A 22,296-nucleotide genomic window follows, 5' to 3' on the forward strand; every position below is an offset into this window, starting at 1 on the left:
CTCCTGTTCGGAAAGTTTAATTTTCATGGGTAGATAGCCGGGTGGAAAATTGCGTTTTAATCTCTAGGATGGAAAGTATTTAAAAAAAAAATCGATTAGCTACGGCGTCGGAGATAATTGAGTTACGTCAATGACACTTTAAATTCAGGTTTCGGCATGGCCATCTAGATACACCTCGTGACCAAGGAGTTGATATACAACACTGGAGGTTGAACACCGAACATCCGTTTGAAACAAGAAATTTGATCTTTATTACGTCACGAACATATTCCATCTCTTTCTGTAGTTAGGTTAAGAAAGAGATGAAAGTAATTCGTGAAATGTGAAAGAAAGAGATGGAATATATAAATAAGTAATAAAGGTCAAACTTCTTCGTTCGGCGTTCAACCTCCAGTTTTGTATATTATAAGCTCCTTGGTCGTGACCAACTCGCTTTTTTTTTATAGTCGGCCGTGGCAAGTGGCCAGGTCGATAAGGTACCGTGTTGGAGGTTGGATATTTATAAGTAAATTCAATTTATTATTATTATTATTTTTTGTAGTATTTTACTTTCCTCACAGTCGAAATGAAAAGTATAGTGTCTAACTCGGGTAGTCAAACAAATCAGACCATGTTATCCATACCTTTGTATTAATCCTTATCCAAATAAATAATTTTATATTCAAGTCGGTTTTAATACCTAAAGAATACTTTTTGAATTATTCAAATCAGACATTCCATTCAAAAGATATTACGAAATTAAAAATATCAATCTAACAAAAAAATGCATTAACCCTACGTTGACGTGCCCCGGCTTCGCGCGGGTCGGATGTGGAGTTTTTGGGAAATGGAGCTGAAAAATGTGTGTGAAGTGCCCTTGATTAGAGACCTTTTTAGAGTTCTGTGCGCAAAGGGAAATAAAAACGGGGTAACAACAAATACTAAAAACAGAATAAAATAAATATTTAAGGCGGGCTCCCATACAGTAAACGTGTTTTTTTTGCCGTTTTTTGCTTATTTCTAATGTTTTATAGGTGCGAAACTACTTTCACGGCTATTATTGTACAGATGTAGAGAATAATACTTTCCTATAGTATTTCCTCGGAATCGTTTGTATATGTCATGCTACCTACTTCAGTTAGCCTAAGTACTCATCAAAACAGCATAGGGGAAGGTTACATCGAGAGATTAATAATAATTGATAAAGATTGGTTTACACCTACATTAAGATTTTTATTTGATTTTTGTTTACATTGCATTATCTATTTAATTTGATCGTGTTGGTTATATCATCTCAGTGTGATATACCTACTCCAAACTCTTGGTTTGACATTAATTAAAGACTCAACCATGTCATAAATTTCAAATATTTATTGAGTCTCTGTTTTCAAAACCCTTTAGGCACAACTAAACTTTGTTCATCGTCATAATTCTTGGATTTTTTCTTCCTTCGAGTCGTTGTCTTCTTCTGATTTACTTATTTCTTTTTTACGATGTAAGAAAAGCCACCTGTAAAATTTTATGACTGTGTGAGTGTACATTTGATCACTTTAACACTAAAATACTTTTTACAAGGTTTTATTAACTTCGAATGTTCATATGTAAACTCCAATTCAATAGAATCTGACAATCCTGTAGACACTTCCAGCCTACTTATATAAACACCGGGCTGCCTAAGGCTTTGTAATGTGACTATTATTCTTTTTTGATTCCTTTTAGATGATAATTGCAAAAACAGGGACATATATAATCAAGTGTGCCCACGATAGGGTGTCTTAAATATGTAGAAAATTGACAGATTCTATTGAATTGTACTTTAATAAATAAGCTTTTTAAGTGTCGTGGTTTAAAATTTTGAAAATCATTTTTGGACCATTTTCTGGTTGGTATCCGATTGAGCTGACAATTGGCATGCTTAAATGTATGTTCGATGACAATTACAATAATCAGGTAGTTTAATTTTGGATTGTAGCGAGAGAGAGAGCGAGATAGAGAGAGAGAGAGAGAGAGAGAGAGAGAGAGCGAGATAGAGAGAGAGAGAGAGAGAGAGAGAGAGAGAGGAGAGAGAAACATTTTACACATATTCGATACACATAAAAATACATGTAGCTAGAATTGTCTCCGCAGGATGCAACTCTTCAATAGTTAATAACATTGAATTAGCGTGACAGAAGTTCAGGCTTACGAGACAACCAATTAAATAGACATACATACATGTGGGATCGTGTGAAGGGGTGACACTCTTTTCTGGCCCGGATAATACCGGGATGGAAATACCGACCTTGTTTTTCGTGTACACGCCCATAGAAACTCCTGTCAGTTTCTATGGGCGTGTACACAAAAAACAGGGCCGGTATTTCCATGTCGGTATTATCCGGGCCGGGAAAGACTGTCGCCCGTGTGAAGGGAAAAACTCTTAAAAAAAGTTTATTAAAACCAAATATAGAAATAAACGTTGACAGGAAAAGAACAGAAAGGAAATGTATTATGTCAAACTTACTCGCTCGTCCCATTCACTCCACAAAAGTCACCGGTACTTCGATCCACTCTCTTACATCAATCATTCGTCCAGAAATCTACTCTCATTCCCACATACGCCGCCGGAAAAACATAGTTAACTTTACTTCGGTTAGTCGTGTAAAAATGAGATTAAAAAAACCGTGTGACAAAAAATTTAAATTATTATGTAGCTTTTGGAAATTCCCATAGAAATTAAGTAAAATTATAAAAAAAATAATTTTAAAAGATAGTAATGACTTACCCAAGTATAATAATAGGTGGTATAGTCAGCACAATGGTAACATAGTACGTTGTACCCGCGTCGATGACCAGCGTCTCTTTGTAAATCCATGAATACAAGGTCCGAATACCATGGACGCGAGAGTCTCCGTCATATTAAATAGCGACGTCATTTTACCTAAAAATATATATATCGTCTCATCGTCATGGTTTTGATTTTGATCTTTATTTTTATCTCCTTTTTTTTTCAAAGTTGCACCCGTGTGAAGGCGAGGCGGGTTGCTAGTTAGTAATTTATTATCTTACGTACCTAATTCATTTTTTGTGATTAGTTTTGAGGACATCGATCTCATAGCAGTAATAGATGAAGCGTTGAATGTTTCTATTACCGTGGCTGAAAACAGGGAGAAAGAAATAAATGGTTGATTTATAAGTTTCCATTAGCCTTAACCGCGTCAACTATTTGGTCTGGAAATTGAATTGAAAATTTTGCGAAAAATACTCGTGCAAAATTTACATACATGATATTATGACTAAGCAGTTAAAGCCATGCGAGGCTAAAGTGCTACGCCTCGTTTCATACAACCACACTCGTGTTTTAAGGACCCCTATTACGAATATTACGATACAGTTGCATAAATAACTATTTTAATAATCAGAATACCAAAAATGTGAGCTATCACGCTAAAACATACGAGTAATATTTACCTCGACGTTTCAACCACATTACAGTGGCCGTGGTAAAATTACTAAGTTATACATTTTTCATCCTCTTAAGGTTAGGCTTGTGTTATACATACCAAGATACATGTCCATAGACGTCGTGGCCTGGCTAAAGGCCACAGCGCCCGCGATTTTGCTGCAGCTCGATATCAAAGCCAACACAGAATCGTGCCATTTAAAATAACGACTGAACAGACTTAGTGAGATTAAAGCACCTAGAAGAAAAAAAAAGTTTATACCGTACACAAGCGTACAGAATTCGTGGTTCAGAATGGAGAGCGCTGCCCGCACTCCCATCTGGTCCCTTGTTTCATCTTTTACGACACCCACGGGAAGAGATATAGGTCCGTCCCAGATTTTTTTGCAGTTTACTTAGTCTATACATAGAATAAACTTGCATGTGTCGATGTCTGTACACACATTTAAAAATTTTGAGAAAATTTATTATTAGGGTATAACTAGCGCCATGCCATAAACGATGGTTTTAAGAATAGGGAATATGCGTGGAACACAAATTTTCTGTTAAATAATTTAACAGAGAATGTGACGTCATTTATAATAATATATTTTAAATAATTATATACCTACTCGTATCATCATCATGTCAGCCGAAAGACGTCCACTGCTGGACATAGGCCTCCCCCAAAATCTACCTATGTAAAGAAAAAATATATGATTTTCCCACTAACGTCGATAAGGTAAAGGCAAATAGAAACACAGTAATCTCATTTCACTCAGAAAGTTCTTTCATTATGAATTGTATGCATGATTCAGGCTAGTTAAGTTTATTTTTAAATGTACACAATTTTGTATGATAGGTGCTTGTATCTTTTGAAAGCAAGTAAAGAAACTAAACTGAACAGGTAGGCTTACAGACCTTACAGACTGGCTAAAACCAAAAAGTAATTTCTGGGAAATTGAATATATTTTTAAACCAAAAACTATTAGCGCTGTTTATTCATTTTCAATTTTTATAAATCAGCGCGCAAAATCAAAAGGTTACGTTTTATTTGCTGTATACTCTGAACCGCTTGAAATACATTCCAGAATATCCAGCACAACCTCCACGGCTAGAACTAAAATACTCGAAAAAAAAACTAAATTATTCGAAACAAAGATGTGACGGAGAAATAGGTTACTTTACATACGAATGATCCTATAAATGTAGGAATCCTACAAATACTTCACACTTAAAACAAGTTCAGTAAACAAGTGAATTTCAAGTGAAAAAGTTAAGGGTGACACCCAGCTCCTGTCAGTTTCTCTGGGCGTATAAACAAAAAACAGGACCGGTATTTCCATGTCGGTGTTATCCGGGCCGGGAAAGAGTGTCACCCAAAGTTAACCCCAAGGTAAAGCATTCAACGCCCAATTTGTGTAAAAAAGAACTTACCAAATGCGTGAATGCAAATGTTGAATGTACTGTAGAAACTAAATTTGAGTGCATTCCAGTTGAAGCGGTATCGAGTAAAGAGATAACGTATGGTGAATTCACCTGCAACAATCGAAGTTTTTTCGTGTTTACAATCGTTGTAGATGGTGTTTATCTACTTACAAAAAATAATGGCATTTCATATAAGTTATATTTCTAGTGGATACAAGTACTTGCAGCAAAATTTACAATATGTCATTTGAATAATACCTGATGGTCACAGACTGCACAGTGCATAATAAACAATAGTATTTAATGCAACTGTATCATTGTTTATGTAAACATATTTTTCTCAAACATGCTCGGAAATGTATGCGTTAATGTCACGAAATGGAGACATGAAGTTTCTCATTTAGGGCTCCCTTCATAACTTCATGGCCTACTAGGGCATGAAGTATGTATGAAAATCCATTATTGTCCGCTGCTCTAACTTTTTAAATTTGCTTACTAACATTAAACTGACGAAGGAAAAATTACAAACAGCCAACCACCACTACTCTGTAAGCATTTGGGTGGATGGATGGATGCGTGCATGCATGCATGGATGAATGGATGGATGAAATATTTCCTCACATTGTCTGAGAAAAGCACTATACAAACCTCGGCTAGATCAGGGATTGCTGGAGTAGTTTTTTATCTACCCCGAACTAGTCCATCAATCCCTTACTTCATGGCCTCTGCAGTAATGTACTATTATTTAATCTATAAAGTCGATATAACAATAATTAAGTAAATAAAATAGGATGGCTGTTGGCCATTAGACAATATACCGGTGAAGATTTTTTTTAATTTATATCCCTCCATTTGCAGTGCGAAAAAGGGGTGACACTCTTTCCCGGCCCGGATAATACTGACATGGAAATACCGACCCTGTTTTTTGTGTACACGCCCATAGAAACTGACGTGAGCTTCTATGAGCGTGTACACGAAAAACAGGGTCGGTATTTCCATCCCGGTATTATCCGGGCCGGGAAAGAGTGTCACCCCGAAAAAGAACATTGTGAAACGTTTCATAATGAAATGTCAAAGTTGCGATCACACAATGCACCTTATTGGATTACCGATAGCGATATCGTTACTAGCACATTGTAGTACGCGAGTAGAAATAACATTATTTAGAGCAAACATGCATGCAAGACTATGCTCAAGCATGTCACTATATTGATGCATTAGATTTAGGCAATTAGATAAAAAAAAATATGCTATGTAGACTGTATGCTGGTCAAATTAATCTATTCTTGGAGGAGCGGGGTCTCCTGACACAGGTGCCTTACGGTACCTACTAGGAGGTCCCAACCTTAACCAATGTAATCCAACAGTTATATCAATAAAAGCATTATTATTATTATTATTATTTAATAGGTACATCACCGGAGGTGTGTAATAAAATGTTTTACGCTGGCTGCTTATTTTGGCATATTATGGTATTAAGGTAAAAAAGCATGTTATAGCTAATCAAATCCTTCATGAATTAAGGTTAAAATTTTGTATCATGTAATAACCGCCTGGATATTTTCGGTTCAGACATAACGAAATAAATATAATACAGCAATATACAAGTACGCACCATAGGATGCTCCGTGTACTAATACAACGCATACCAGTATCATACTGGACTTTAAACGTCTATTGTTAGGTCCATTTCTGAAAGCAACGACGAGTGTATCTTTCACGTGTTTTATGTCGAAAAAAGATTTGAGGAAGCCGCATACGTCGGATGACTCATCCTGTAATTGTATCTTTGATTAATTGGATTTCCAGTTGATGAACCTGGGGGAATCAAAGCAATTATGAAAAAAGGAAATTAATTTTGTGAAGGATAGGTGAACTTACGTCTTAATTAACTTTGACGTTGGTCTCTGAACTTAGGGAAAGCAAATTATAGTTAAAGAGTTAATAATCGATCTGATAAAGGTAAAGATAGTGCCACGAGAGTTGAAGTGAATGATTACGCACACAGCTACAAAAATAAGTGATTGCACAAACGGGGAATGAATAAAATGGAGGAGTAAAATGCCAAAATCCTGTTGTCATTACACAAAATATTGTAGCTCTGTGTGTAATCAAATCATTTTGTTCATACCTCTTCTAAAAGCAAGAGGGAAATTAGTAACGATAAGACACAGATAAACTTACCTTGGAAGATTTTTCGGCATCAGGTTTTGGATCATGGACATAGAACAAACAATAGCATATACTTAATAGTTTCATCGTAGCACTAACGGAATATACTCCATAATAGCCTATACTGTTTAATAATATGCCGCTCAAAGCTGTGCCTATGGGTCCGCCAACCGTTAAGCATAAATTTGCCACACCAATTCTGAATGTCCTGGATTCTTCACTTGATATGTCAATAATATAACTAAACACCCCCATGTAAGCACTCATCCACGCACCAGTGACTGCAGGGAAAATTACCTCTAGAAACATAGTTATTTGCAATGGCATTTCGTGAAAGAAATAAACACTGAAAATGCAACTTGAGCACATCAAAAAGTCTCCCATGACCGGTAATATGATGCAAATCCTTCGTTTTCTCGTTCTATCGCTCCATGCTCCTAGAAAAAGTATTAGAAAACAAGGGATTCCTGTTAGCAAAAGATTCTTCCACACTTCCATTGACGCGACGAGTTCTTGCACAGCCAATTCTTGTTTCAGATACTTGTTGCTTTCTCTAGCTATCAAGGAGTCGCATACTTCGTCGCCGTAGTTCAGATTGACTCGACACGCTTTGTCCAAGTTGAGGTTTTGCGTAGCGAGCCTCGTCAGTGCACCTGGTATAACATAGCATGCTAAGGCTGGCTCAATTGTTATGTTGTCTTTTACATATTTAATTTTCTCTCTCAAACTCTTCTTTGCCGGAACAGAATCTTGCTTCAAAGGACGTTCTTCAAGTGTGCCCATCTCGATCGTTGGTTTCAGACTACGACAAACGATGAAGTAAATTAAAAGGAAACTTCCAGCTGCTAGTCTGCCGTACTTAGTAGCAATTGCAAATATTAGCACAAATAAATATGATAAATTAAAACGATATAGAAATCATTGTTGAAATAGGATGGTGTGTAAATAACAAGAGTCTAGAATATAAACTAGTTCTATACGATGTGTGGAAATATAAAGTTACCTACTTAATATAGGTATACATTTGTATAATTGAGTGTTAAAATTATTAAAATTAAACAGTTTCATTAATAAATACAGTGACCCACACCGAATCAAATTTTAATCGCAATTAATTTTTTCCATACCATATCACCCTAAAGACAGACATGTGTTGCCAGTGATCGGCAGTAATAAATAGGAGATAATAATATGAAATATCGCAATACTACCGAATACCTCCCTGAGTGGTGCCACATACAATCAACAAGAAACGCCTGGCGTCCAGAATAAAATAAAAGGAAATACGGCTTTCAACCATAAATAATAAACTTCAGTTTTTTTATTAATTACATTTTATTGAGTACATATTTTCAAATCTGCTGTTTCCATGTTATTTAATACAGAATCCTTACCAGAAACATATGGATCATCTTGGTCATACATACATTTGTCTTTTTTTAAATCGCCGTCTTCCTCAAGTGGACTTTTTTCTTTTTTACGTTGTAAGAAAAACCATCTGTAAATCAAAAAAAATATAACTTCTAGAACTTAATTCGATTTATGTTTGTTACATCAGAACTCCCATTTATGAATCGATTTGAATTTTTTTTTTGCGTTCGACTAGGAATGTGTTCAATTAGGTCCCATAAGCACCAAATCAGGATCTTATTTGGATCTTAAGGAAATCGAGGGAACTTTTCAAATGTTTTGAAGACACCTACAGTAAATTGTATATATTTAGTAATAAATGCATTTGCTCTTGAAAATCATCATTTGGTGAAGTGGAGCTGATGATGAAGCCCACAGTTGACCATCGGAGCTACTACTCAATAACAAGTATTTCACGGGATGAATTTTAATTAATTTGACACAAATGATGGAGTTCTGAGGTAACAAACATAAAAAAAGTACAACTGAATTGATAACCTCCTCCTTTATTTAAAGTTGGTTAAAAAGTATATACATGCTGGAAATAAATTGATAGGTAATTATACTTTATATTTGATGTGCAAAATTAGAAGCTATATTTAAAAAAAAAGAGTTAGGTACAAGGTATGATGTGCGTTAGTCATTATTAGCTGTGCAATAATAAAAATGCTTGACTTTAAGATAAATAGCGGCACCGAATATAATTTGCACGTACGGCCACGAATATAATTTGCAGTTTATTAAGTACGTAATATTTTGAGTGGAGTATTTTGCTGTGCAATCAGTAATTTTGATGTGAATTAGGATTTTTTTTGGATAAAAAAGGACTTTTTTGATTTTCGTTTAAATACTACCCATATATATTTACTTACACAAACACAACAATAGGTATTATAGTCAGCCCAATTGTAACATAGTATGTCGTGCCAGCGTCGACGACCAGCGTCTCTTTGTAAATCCATGAATACATAGGTCCAAATACCATGGATGCCAGTGTCTCCGTCATATTAAATAGCGACGTCATTTTACCTACAAAATAAATAAATAAATATCATGAGACAGTTATTGACATTGACACTGACACTAAGTTGTTGTAAATTGCACCACCTGCTAAAATGTATTCCTTACTTCTGTCCACCGTTAAGGTTGCCTGGAAGAGATCGCGCTGAAGCGATAAGGCCGCCTATTACCTTAGAAAATCTATGTAATCTATGTATGGTACCTATGTACCTATGTGTCTCTATGTATGTGTTTCTGTACTGCTTACTATGTGTTGGTGTGCAATAAAGAGTTTATTGTATTGTATTGTTGTTAGTACCCAAGTACTAGGCAACGGTTGAACGTAGGTCCTTGGATATAAAAACATACTTAAAAACTTATTAAAAATCGAAGATTTGGGAAAAAACGTTTTTAGCGACCGATCAATTTGTCGATTTTCGTTTTATTTCATTTTATAACGCAACTTGCTCGTTTTGTCAATTAGTCCCTCGGCAGAAAATCGACACGCAGATCAATCTTAGATCGATTAACAATTCATTTGGAACTGCAGGGTTTCCGTATTACGTACCCAATTCATCTTTTGTTACTAGTTTTGAAGACATCGATCTCATAGCTGTAAAGGATGTGGCGTTGAATGTTTCTACAACCGTTGCTGAAAAAAGGAGAGAAAAAAAATTAAAGATATTTATATAATTCCCTATTAGCATTTACCCGCAGTAGCTTCTTTTGAGAACATTAGGTGTGAGAGTCGAATTAAAATTCTAGGATTTTATTCAATTCCTACTACGGAAATTTTCTTGATATTCAAAACACCTACGTTGTGTAAGGATCAGACGGCCAATTTTTATTTAGATTTAGCGGTTAAGTCCATGTTCTATTTTAGAGATCTAGCTTTCTTCATTTCAAATTCAAATCCGTCCAGACTTTTTAAGCGAAATAATAACTAATACATTCACACAACACATACAAGCACGCACAAACGTTGGCATTTATAATGTTACTTAGGTCTTACCCACGATGTTATCTGCGAAGAATTTGTTTAACAAGTATATTCAATTCTCCAGGATAAAAACTATCCTATATCCTTCCCATGATTGCAAATTATCTCTATAAAGTAATCGTACGAGCTCGTCACTATCCCAATAGTTAACATCTTTGACTTTATATCATTAGAAATACAGGTGACAATCAGGGTGCCATCTGTTAGGTACTAACTTGTCAAGCACACAGACGTTTACCTTACACATTTGCATTTCATTATTTATATTCCTTTTATTATTCGTTTTGTGATAATAACACATACCAAGATACATGTCCATAGACGTCGTGGCCTGGCTAAAGGCCACAGCGCCCGCGATTTTGCTGCAGCTCGATATCAAAGCCAACACAGAATCGTGCCATTTAAAGTAACGACTGAACAGACTTATTGAGATTAAAGCACCTAGAAGAAAAATAAAGTTTGTACAGTGTAACATAAGTGTTATATTATACCGGGTGTGGCCTGTAATATGAGCAAATAATTAAAACATGGATCATACTCCTTAAACTGAACAACATTAGTTCAGCGAATTTTTAAAATTATTAGTTTTCTAATTTTTATTACACTTTTAAGTTTATTCGAAGAAGCAATGTAAAGCAAAATTTGTAGCGTGACAGGCGAAGTCAGTTGGGTTCTAGGATGGCGTACATTGATAGCAGTATTAGTTTGTATGAAAAACGGAAAATGAAAAGACTCCATTACTTTTAAAAGTCGCTGAATTAAACATTAGTTCAGTTTGAAGAGGACGATCTATGTTTTAATTTTTTGCTTGTATTACAGGTCACACCCGGTATATATATCTTCTTCTAAGTCCCTGCACTCTTGACAGAGTGGTCGTGGTCGTTAGTTGAGCATATTAAAGAACCTTTATGATGATTTTCATGGTAAAATAGTGGTTTCACCTAGCCCTCAACACCACAGTCCTGAGTTTATAGTTGAGAATAATGAGTGCTGCCCACCCTCATATCAGGTCACATCTTACGGCAGCCCCAGGAAGAGATATGTTCGATCTATTAAAACCTTGGCATGGTATGTAAATTTTTTTAGTCTATAGTTTATTAAAAACATACACACACGGTACTAAATTCCTAAATTCTAAGAAACCCCCAAATTCGAAATTCATAATTTTCGTAGACGTTCCTGCTTAGGTAAAATTAAGATATAACTGTGCATGCATAAATTTCACAGAAAGACGAATAAACACACAAGGGATCTTTTAAGGTTTCCGTAAACCCTAAAAAGACATACTTCAAACTCAAAACAAGTGCATTTTTTTCTATATCTCAACATTTTAGCGGAATCTATACGTGTAAAGAGTGTGGACTCCGAGATAAATTAAATTCACCGTCCTATTTATGTGAAAAAGAACTTACCAAGCGCGTGAATACAGATATAAAATGTGCTGTAGAAACTGAATTTGAGTGCATCCCAGTTGAAACGGTATCGTGTGAATAGATAACGTATTGTAAATTCACCTGCAACATTCAGATTTATTTCGTGGGTCAACTTTTAAACGCAATCTTAGTATAATCTGTTTACTTAAGTACCTAGTCAATCATATTTGTATGACACAACAACTGCCCGAAAATTTGCGGTTCAGACTTAGCAAAATAAATAACACAGCAACATATAAATACGCACCGTAGGCTGCTCCATATACTAACATGATACAAGCCAGTATCATAATGGACTTTAAACGTCTGTTATTGGGTCCAGTTTTGAAAGCAACAACGAACGTATCCTTCACATGTTTTATGTCGAAAAAGGATTTCAGGAAGCCACATACGTCGGATGACTCATCCTGTAATTGTATCTTGGATTAATTGGACTTCTAGTTGATGAGCCCAGAGGAATTAAAAGAATTATGCAAGAAGAAAAATTATTTAGAGAAGAATAGGTGAGTAAATTAAGGGTTAAGTAAATTTCTGTCATAGGTCTCTGAATTTAGGGCAAAAATATTTTTGTCAACAACAACAACAACGTAGTTCGTATTGTACCGTCCCTCTCACTCGTATTAAAATATATTTGCGTAAGCACGACGGCAAGATACGAAGTTCGAATTTTGCACTTCGTAGTACAGGGGCCAGATACGAGTACACTCCGAAGTTCGAATATACATAAGTAGGTACTAAAAGCGAAGGAAATAAAAATAGAATAATGACAGAATACGAATAAAATTACCTTAGCACACTCTTCGGAATTAGGTTTTGGATCATGGACATAGAACAAACAATAGCATATACTGAATAGTTTAAGCGTAGCACTAACGGAAAATACTCCGTAATAACCTATACTGTTCAATAATATGCCGCTTAAAGCCGCGCCTATGGGTCCACCAGCCGTAAGACACAAATTTGCAACACCAATTCTAAATGTTCTGGATTCTTCACTTGAAATATCACTAATATAACTAAATACACCCATGTAAACACTTATCCACGCGCCAGTGACCGCAGGGAAAATGGCTTCTAGAAACATGTTAATTTGTAGTGGTATTTCGTGAAAGAAATAAACACTTAAAATGGAACTCATGCACATCAAAATGTCTCCTATAATCGGTAATATGATGCAAATCTTTCGTTTTCTCGTTCTATCACTCCATGCCCCTAGAAAAAGTATAAGGAAACAAGGTATTGCTGTTAGCAAAATATTTTTCCACACTTCCATTGACGCGACGAGTTCTTGCACAGCCAATTCTTGTTTCAGATACTTGTTGCTTTCTCTAGCAAGCAAGGAGTCGCATACTTCGTCGCCGAAGTTCAGATTGACTCGACACGCTTTGTCTAAGTTGAGGTTTTGCGTAGCGAGCCTCGCAAGTGAACCTGGTATAACATAGCATGCTAAGGCTGGCTCAATTGTTATGTTGTCTTTTATATATTTAATTTTTTCTCTTAAACTTTTTTCCGTAGGAACTGAATCTTGATTCAAAGGACTTTCTTCAGGTGTGCCCATCTCGATTGTAGGTCGCTGACTAAAACAATAACAATGATTATTTTAAAAGGAAACTTCCAAAGAGTCTGTCATACGTAGTAGCAATTGTAAATATTAGTAGGTATAAATAAATGTGATAAGTTAAAACGATACAGAAATCATTGTTGAAATAGGATTATGTGTAAAATAACAAGAGCCTATATAGAACTTGTAAATACTGAGTAAAAATATGAACTTACCTACTTGATATAGGGTAGTATTTAAACGCATATAAAAAAAGACCGTTTTTTATCCAAGAAAAAAAACCGAATTCACATTAAAATTACTGATTCCACTGCAAAATACTGCACTCAAAATATTTCTAAATAAACTGCAACTTATATTCGTGGCGTACCGCCATTTATCTTATAGTAAAGCATTGTTATTATTACACAGTTAATAATGACTAACGCACATCATACCTTGTAACTCTTTTTTTTAATAAAGCTTCTATTTTCATATAACACACAGTACCTATACGAAACACCACTTATATGAAACAGCATTTTATTTGACATATTAGCATATTATTTATCAAGTACAACATAATGAGATACTTATGCAATAAAATATAAAAATCCCCTTGTTCAGTCGCCATCAGATATTTCGAAGCGGCCAACGTGATCAAAAATATGGAAACAGGAACTGTAATACCTTAATAATAGAGGGGATAATTATTATCAATTGCACATCAAATATATAATAATTTAATTACCTATCAATTTATTTTCATCATTTGTATACTTTTACATCAAATAAATATAAAACCAGCACTAGTAGGGGCCAAATTATTTTCTAAATAAATTAGGTTCTAGCGCTTCAACGGCCGCTGCCGCGGCGCGCTCCCTTCTCCCTCCAATCTGCATACTTAGATAGGAACAATTTGCTAAGTGACAAAAAAGCGCGCAAAATCAGTATTCAGTTAATTTATCCTGCTTTAAGAAATATTGCAATGAAAAACTAAATTGTTATACTGCTATTTACTACTACAATTACTGTTAAATTTGCTGAGATTTGCAATTTGGCACCGGAAAATTAGGTACGACGACAAGCGGAGCGAGGAGCGTTAGGGTATAATTGCGACCACAACGCGCGAGCCGAGCGAGCGAAGCCAGCGCGCCGCGGCAGCAGCCGGCAAAGCGCCAGAACTTAATTTATTTAGAAAATAATTTGGCCCCTACTAGTGCTGGTTTTAAAATTTGGTTGATGTAAAAGTATACAAATGATGAAAATAAATTTATAGGTAATTAAATTATTATATTTGATGTGCAATTGAAAATAATTATCCCCTCTATTATTAAGGCATTACAGTTCCTGTTTCGATATTTTTGATCACGTAGGCCGCTTCAAAATATCTGATGGCGACTTAACAAGGGGATTTTTATATTTATTGCATATCTCATTATGTTGTACTTAATAAATAAGATGCTTATATGTCAAATAAAATGCTGTTTCATATAGGTGGTGTTTCGTATAGGTACTGTGCGTTATATGAAAATTATTCAAAGCTATATTCAAAAAATGAGTCACATACAAGGTATGATGTGCGTTAGTCATTATTAGCTGTGTAATAATAAAAATGCTTTACTTTAAGATTCTGGACTCGCATTTTATACGCGTTACCAGACACATGTGCCAAAAAGGAGAAAAATATTTTTTCACATCTCATGCTCGTAAAGTTGGTGTTTATACTGGATCTAGGCGACATAAAATTACTTTTTATGTTCTAGTGCATAAAGTAAAATCTTTGTCTAAGACCAAGGTAATCAGGTGTCAACAGCCACAAACAAAAAAGTCTATTTAATATTTTTTAATAATTTTTATTTTATGTAAAACTAAAAATCAATCAAAATAAATCAATAAAACTAAAAAAGGAAACTTATGTAGCAATGCATGAAAAATAAAGGGTACTTACCTAGTTAGTGACCAATTGTTTCCACTGTTGCTATTTAATTTCCTCGCCATCGCAGTAAAAAGAAGAGTGGAAAACTCTTGTTGTACTATATCTACTATTAAAGCAAGGGCGTTACTTTGAATAGTGAGTGCAGCGAAGGATTCAAAGTACCTAGGTACGCTGAGACAGAGGGAAAAATATTATTTCTGCTGAGTAGTAGGTACCTACATAATTATAAAATTCTATCCGTAGAATCCGTATATGACACAGTGAGAATCTAGCGTTATTTTTTTTATCGTCTTCATCATTATTTACCTAAGTATATAGTAAGTTTAAAATAAAGTCACATCTCGCCATTTGTTTCTATGTGTAAAGTCATTTTAATGTGGTTTTAATATTTTGATGAGGTTTTTCTCGTCTAAGTATTAGATAATAAAAAAAATCTCGGAAAGAGTACACGAGTATTATTATGGCACATACTTGCGACGCACCTCAATTTCGCGCCGGTATACTTCTAGGGAAAGGGAGCTCAAAAATGTGAAGTAAATTTTTATTACTGTCCATTATTTTTAATCTTGTTTATTCTCTAAGGGCTTTGAAAAAATCTATAATATCACCGCTTATCTAACATCATGATACGGACGCTAAAAAAAGAACATTTGTTTACTTATAACAAATATTATTTAATTCTTTATTACGCATTTAGACGTGTCATAAGTAAAACAAATATAAAGATTTACAAAACAAAGATTATCGGGAAAAAAACACACATCACTCTGAATATATCTATGTTATACTCGTAGTAGTAAAAAAAAAACCATGGTAGCTTAGTGGTTACACCTATGGCCTCTCAAGCAAAGAGTCGTGGATTCATACCCGGACTTGCATTTTTGAGTTTTACGGAATTTGTGTGAGAATTTACCGTGAGATTGCAAGCAGATTCAAGCATGACTATCGTGAGGAATCTAGCATATTATTATACCTGGCATCGATGTAATATCAATCGATTGGTGTGGTAACACCCCACCGACGTTAACTACATTGAGTTTAAATTTAGATTATTTAGACCACCAGAGACAGAAATAGATGGAGTTTTTTTTTTTATTCGACTGGATGACAAAAGAACAAGTGGGTGTCCTGGTGGTAAGAGATCACCACCGCCCATAAACACCTGCAACACCTGGTTATTGCAGATGCGTTGCCAACCTAGAGGCCTATTATGGGATACCTCAAGTGCCAGTAATTTCCCCGGGAAAAAGTGATGCGGAACGGAGGTCACAGAGTGGAGGAGGAAGATGGGGTACCCGAAAACATTTCAACGCTAGCTCCACACACACAATTCGTTTTACAGAATCATTATGCGGCATAGGGCCCAAAAGTGTAATCAATCATAAAAAGTAAACAAAGCAAATGACTAAAGTAATTTATCCATATAGGTAACATATATATCATTCATTAAAATTATGTAATATTTTTGAAATCTGTATGATAAAAAATAACATACTTACCTAATATTTCAATTTTATTCATAAAATATAATTTATCTACACCCATATAGTAAATCCTCCATTATGCGTTCAAAAACCATAGATAATGACCAGCATTACGACATTGGGTTCTATTATGAACAGATATTTGTATCGTAATGAGATTTCATACATCATTACAGCACCGGTGCAGTAGGGTGGCGTTCACGTCGCCCAGGTCGTCGGGCATGCACGAGCAGGCGCAGCTGGGCTACTACGAAACTCGAAACTCGAAGTTCGTGTCGTGCTGTCCCTCTGACACTTACACTATTTAATACGAGAGCGAGACGGACCGCACGACACGAACTTCGAATTTTGAGTTTCGTAGTAGCCCTGCAGGTCGTGGGGCGCGCACCGGGCGCAGCTCGTGGGGCAGACATACCTAGTTCTCATTATTGCAGGTCATTCTTAATGGTTCTTGAACACAGGATAGAGGATTGAATATATGGGTGTTAATAAAATATTGTCATGCAACTGTACGTAATTAGGCCTTAAAACACTCATGTGACCCATTATGAAACTCGGCTACGCCTCGTTTATGGCTAGAACAGCCCATTACAGATTTAAAGCAGCGACAAAATATTTTACTTGTTCTCACAGTATTGAATGAAAAATTGGCAACTAATCGAATGCCTCTTCATAATTCAAATACATCATATATATTATCAAATAATTACGTGTAAGGTAGGTATAAAGTTAGTAATCCCATGATTGAGTGTTTACTCCAATTAATTCTATCTATATTTATTGCGGCACTATAGTTATGGATGAACATTAAGGTCAATTACCTATTTGTTTTATTAAGTGGCACAAGCAAATAGAACAATATTGCGCAACCACCGACCATATTATATTATTTTATCAATAAATGCTGCAAAAACAGGTACATTGTCATATCAGCTTCATCTTGCAACTTCAATATTTGTATATTACTAGCTTCAAGAATATAACTATCTTATAGGGAGTATGCAATTTTCTAGGACAAAAACCATCATTATCCTAAACTATCTAAATCGGTTCTGCCGTTTTAGCGTCAAGATGTAACAGATAGGAAAACAGTTGCTTTCGCATTTATACTACTCGTAGTCAACATCATCATCATCATCCTAGCCTTTATTATGTCCTACTGCTGGACACAGGCCTCCTCTTAGAATGAGAGGGCTTGCGCCATATTTTCCACGCGGGCCCAATGCGAATTGGCAACTTCACACACACCATTGAATTGCTTCGCAGGTTTGTGCAGGTTTATTCACGATGTTTTCCTTTACCGTAAAGCTCGTGGTAGATTTCAAATGTAATTTCGCACATGAATTTCTAAAAACCCAGAGGTGCGAGCCTGGGTTTGAACCCACGATCCTCTGTTTGAGAGGCCATAGGATAAACCACTCGGCCACCACGGCTTTTTACTCGTAGTAAAACCAAATAATTAAAATCGGTGCTCAGTGTTTTTTGCCGTGAGAGCGCGCTTCGGTAATTGTCTATTTAAAAAGACTGAAAAGAATAATTAAGTCTTTTTACATAACCTAAACTAATATTATGAATGCAGAAGTAACTCTGTCTGTCTGTCTATTTATATGTCCGTTACCTCTTTACACTCAAACCACTGAGAACTGATTGTGACGAAATAAAGTAAGTACAGGGATAGTTTGAGACCCTGAGAAGGATTAACACGGAAGATTGCACACTTTTTGTGGGATAGCGATAAACGAATTCTTGATACTTAGACGAAGTCGTGGGCAAAAGCTAGTTATTTATAAAGACATAAGTGCTGACAGGGGAATCGGATATCCAAGACCTTTGTGAACAAACAAAAACAACGTTTTAAGCTTTCGTGATTTTCACTCATAGTTTAAATACCACGCACAGGACTTGTCACGCTAATACACACGAGTATTATTTACCTCGACGTTTTGGCAATATTACAGTGGCCGTGCTCACGAGTAGACGAGTAGTGTTGTGTGTGTTAGCGTGATAAGTCCTGTGCGTGGTATTTTTACAAAAACAAAACACCAAAATGGATCCAAATAACTCCTTTCTTCTCGTAAACGTGTAGGTAGTTAAAGTAACGTTTATTTCAGTATCTTCTGAGTTAAATTAAGTAATATTCATTAATCGAATTTTAATATGTACTAATTTTAGAACGAACATCAATGTCATCTCCCAGTTATACCACGCAATTTTAAATAAGAAAAATATAAACTTCACGTTTCTAGTTACCGTACACCTCCCCGAGCGGTGTCACACAGAATTCACAGGAACGTCGAACATGAGAAAATGGTCGCATATTTCCTCATTCTTCCATTTGTTACGTGACTAACTCTACTCAAAGAAGCTTATTACGTGTCTGCAAGAACAATTTTGCAATTCACGTAAACCTTATTCATTCTGTGTAAGACTTGGTTCAGTGTGCACAGGGGAAATGGCCCTTGACAAGTTTACCGTTTGATTTGTATTTATAAATCCACTTCATTGAATAATGATGGCTCTGATTTCTACCTTCTGAAGGTTTTATGTTTACTACCAATAAATGTAATAAACATTGTGAGGGGTGAAAATAAAGATGAAAATAGATCATAAAACAAGAGCATAAAACAAGCCATTTTACCCAAGACGTTCATATAGCCACCCGAGCTGGTACGGCGAGGGTGGATAGACACGTCGAGGGGAAAATGGGTTTAATGCTCGAGTTTTACACTCTGCTTTTCACTTAGATTGCGAGGAAATGAACTTTTATTTTTCATGCATTATTATATAACATAATTCCATGTTTTTATTGATTTATTTGAATAATTTTTAATTTTGTTTAAATTAAAAATAAATCAATAAAACTAAAAAAATACAATTATATAATAATGCATGAAAAATAAAAGGTACCTACTAGAGAGTTAACAATTGTTTCCACTGTTGCTATTTGATTTCCTCGCAATCCAAGTGAAAAGCAGTGCAAAACTCGAGTATTAAACGCATTTCCCCTCGACGATGTATGACCGTCTTGGGTAAAATGGCTCGTTTTATGCTCTTAAAATTAATGTTTTATTATCTCTGACATGCATTAATGAGCACCGGAGCTACCAGTGATGAGATAAATGTGGTACCCGCACGGGTACGGGTATTACAAGTTTGATGCCAATGTTTTTCTGTCTTTTTTGAAAGACAATTTTAATTTATAAATTAAGCCTAACCTATTAACTTATTAACTAACCTAATAAGGTAAAAGAAAAATATTTCGCAGCGAAACGTCTTTTTAGGGTTCCATAGTCAACTAGGAACCCTTATAGTTTTGCCATATCTGTCCGTCTGTCTGTCTGTCTGTCCGCGGGTAAGCTCAGAGACTGTTAGTACTAGAAAGCTGTAATTTGGCATGAATATACATATCAGTCACGCCGACAAAGTGGTACAATAAAAAAAAGTTAAAAAAATTTTTTAGGGTACCTCCCACAGAGTTAAAGTGGGGTGATTTTTTTTCTCGACTAACCCTATATTGTGGAGTATCGTTGGATAGGTCTTTTAAAACCATTGGGGGGTTGCTAAGACAATTTTTGTATTCAGTGATATGTTTGCGAAATATTCAACTTTAAAGTGCAAATTTTCATTGAAATCGAGCGTCCCCCCCCTCTAACATCTTGGGTGGAAAAATTTGAAAAAAATCAGAATGGTACTTAGTAAATATATCAAATTTATAAGGAAAATTATAGCAGCTAAGATTGCTTGAGAATTATTAGTACTTTAAGAATAAATAGCAGCCTAAGGTATACAATATACCTAAACTTGGAAGATTCAGTACACAATACGAAATCCTTAGAAAAATATTATTTGATTTTTTTGTAATGGCTGCGGAACCCTATCCTCAATCCATATATAAATTATTCCTAATAAAAAGTAGCCTATGTCACTCTCTGGCCCATAAACTATCTCTATGCCAAAAATCACGTCGATCCGTCGCTCCATTTCGGCGTGAAAGACGGACAAACATACAAACACACACACACATTTATAATATTATACTATATTTATAATATTAAATATATATATATATATATATACATATGGATTGATCGTTTGATAAAGTAAGTAGTACCTTATGATTTCGAAGGGAATTAGTCAATATTTGTTACCCTGAGCTAGCTACAAGCTTATTTATTGTTAGAATATTTTTCTGAGAAACTTTCGCTTACAAATGTCTGATCTCATCTGATCTTCGTGGGTTTGACGACGGCGCTGCCCTCCACACATTGATAAAAAATAATGTTTTGTATTGATTTCTAATGTGTTGTTATTATTACTTCCTACATCAATAAATGCACATTCTTCAGTTTTTAAGTAGGTATAAGTCAAACAAACTCAGTTACCATTACAGAATAAAATATTTTAGAATGCATCTTTTGTTTTTAACTACATACTTAATAGGCAATAAGTATTTACCCAAGAGTCAATTTTATGAAATAAGCCTTCTTCAACTAAACACCAGTTAAAAACCTCAATTAATGGTAACATTTTGTTTGGTGTGTATTAAGTATATATCGTCGCTCGGCTGGCAAAAGTACTAAAGCGACACTTCGTCAACTTTACAGGAGAGCGATTTAAAGTTTTTTTTTTACGAAAAAAAATCATAACTTTTTAACCAGACAACCAATTTTGAAATTTCCAGGAATATATGACACATAATTTAATAGACTATAATAAGATTTTAATAATTCATAGCAAAATCCACTGGTTTAGGAGATAAGTGTCGCTTTAGTAAATTGTCCCCTAGTCATCGAGCAAATGCAATCAGGCAAAAAGACTAAACGTAAAAATTGACCTCAAACGTCATATTTCAAATTAACTTATGTGATTTTACGTCTCAATAAATTTAGTATGTTTTTACTAACAACACACATTTTATTTCTTATCAAACTGTTCATAATGCTGATTTACCAAATTGCAAGGAAAAAATATTCCAAAGTACCTACTGAACAGAAATTATATAAATAATATTAATTAATTATAATAAATATTAAACATCTATGCTAAAATTTCAATAACTTAACGTTAACTGTTACTAACACTAAACTTTTGTTAATATTATAAGGTAATTAATCACAAAGGCACCATCTGATTTCTAACAAATGCACAAAAGGTTTTTTCACCATTCTTTTTTTAAGTTATTTTGATCATTATCATGTCCTACTATTTTTGGTGTATATACACAGCATACGCTTAGGTTTAAGGATGAAATAATACGTAAAATACCTTAATTTATTCTGTAGGTAATAACTTTAATTAGCATTTCAACTAAAACTTCAGAACATTTTTTTTCTATGTTATGCAAATAAATCATTCATTCAACATTATAGTACTTATTAGTACCTAATAAGTAAGAAACCTGAATAACAAACTCATTCGTCATGGTTGCTATAGCAACTTTAGATATATTATTGGTCTATATAACGATTAAGAAATATAATTCACTATTGGTACA

At 34.9% G+C, this 22,296-nt stretch overlaps 1 protein-coding gene and 1 pseudogene across 1 annotated transcript; both read right to left on the bottom strand.

The window, feature by feature from the left end:
* Positions 1-1,094: 1,094 nt before the first annotated feature.
* LOC141433226 (proton-coupled folate transporter-like) lies at positions 1,095-8,495 on the bottom strand (annotated as a pseudogene).
* LOC141433225 (lysosomal proton-coupled steroid conjugate and bile acid symporter SLC46A3-like) lies at positions 7,780-13,407 on the bottom strand. Its single transcript, XM_074095169.1, has 7 exons — positions 12,627-13,407; positions 12,087-12,246; positions 11,819-11,920; positions 10,710-10,847; positions 9,975-10,058; positions 9,280-9,436; positions 7,780-8,495 (listed from the first exon to the last, which is right to left on the bottom strand). The coding sequence occupies exons 1-7, from the start codon at positions 13,395-13,397 to the stop codon at positions 8,333-8,335; spliced, it is 1,575 nt and encodes a 524-aa protein (XP_073951270.1). The 5' UTR covers positions 13,398-13,407; the 3' UTR covers positions 7,780-8,332.
* Between the last annotated feature and the right edge of the window lie 8,889 nt (positions 13,408-22,296).

This window comes from Choristoneura fumiferana, chromosome 12 (genome assembly GCF_025370935.1).
Source record: "Choristoneura fumiferana chromosome 12, NRCan_CFum_1, whole genome shotgun sequence".
Taxonomy (NCBI): Eukaryota; Metazoa; Arthropoda; class Insecta; order Lepidoptera; family Tortricidae; genus Choristoneura; species Choristoneura fumiferana.

Coding starts and splice junctions, on each gene's coding strand:
- LOC141433225 (XM_074095169.1), bottom strand. CDS start 13,397: ATGGGCACACCTGAAGAAAGTCCTTTGAATCAAGATTCAGTTCCTACG. Junction 12,247..12,626: donor ATTCCGAAGAGTGTGCTAAG/GTAATTTTATTC, acceptor ATACAATTACAG/GATGAGTCATCCGACGTATG. Junction 10,059..10,709: donor GTCTATGGACATGTATCTTG/GTATGTGTTATT, acceptor TCCTTTTTTCAG/CAACGGTTGTAGAAACATTC.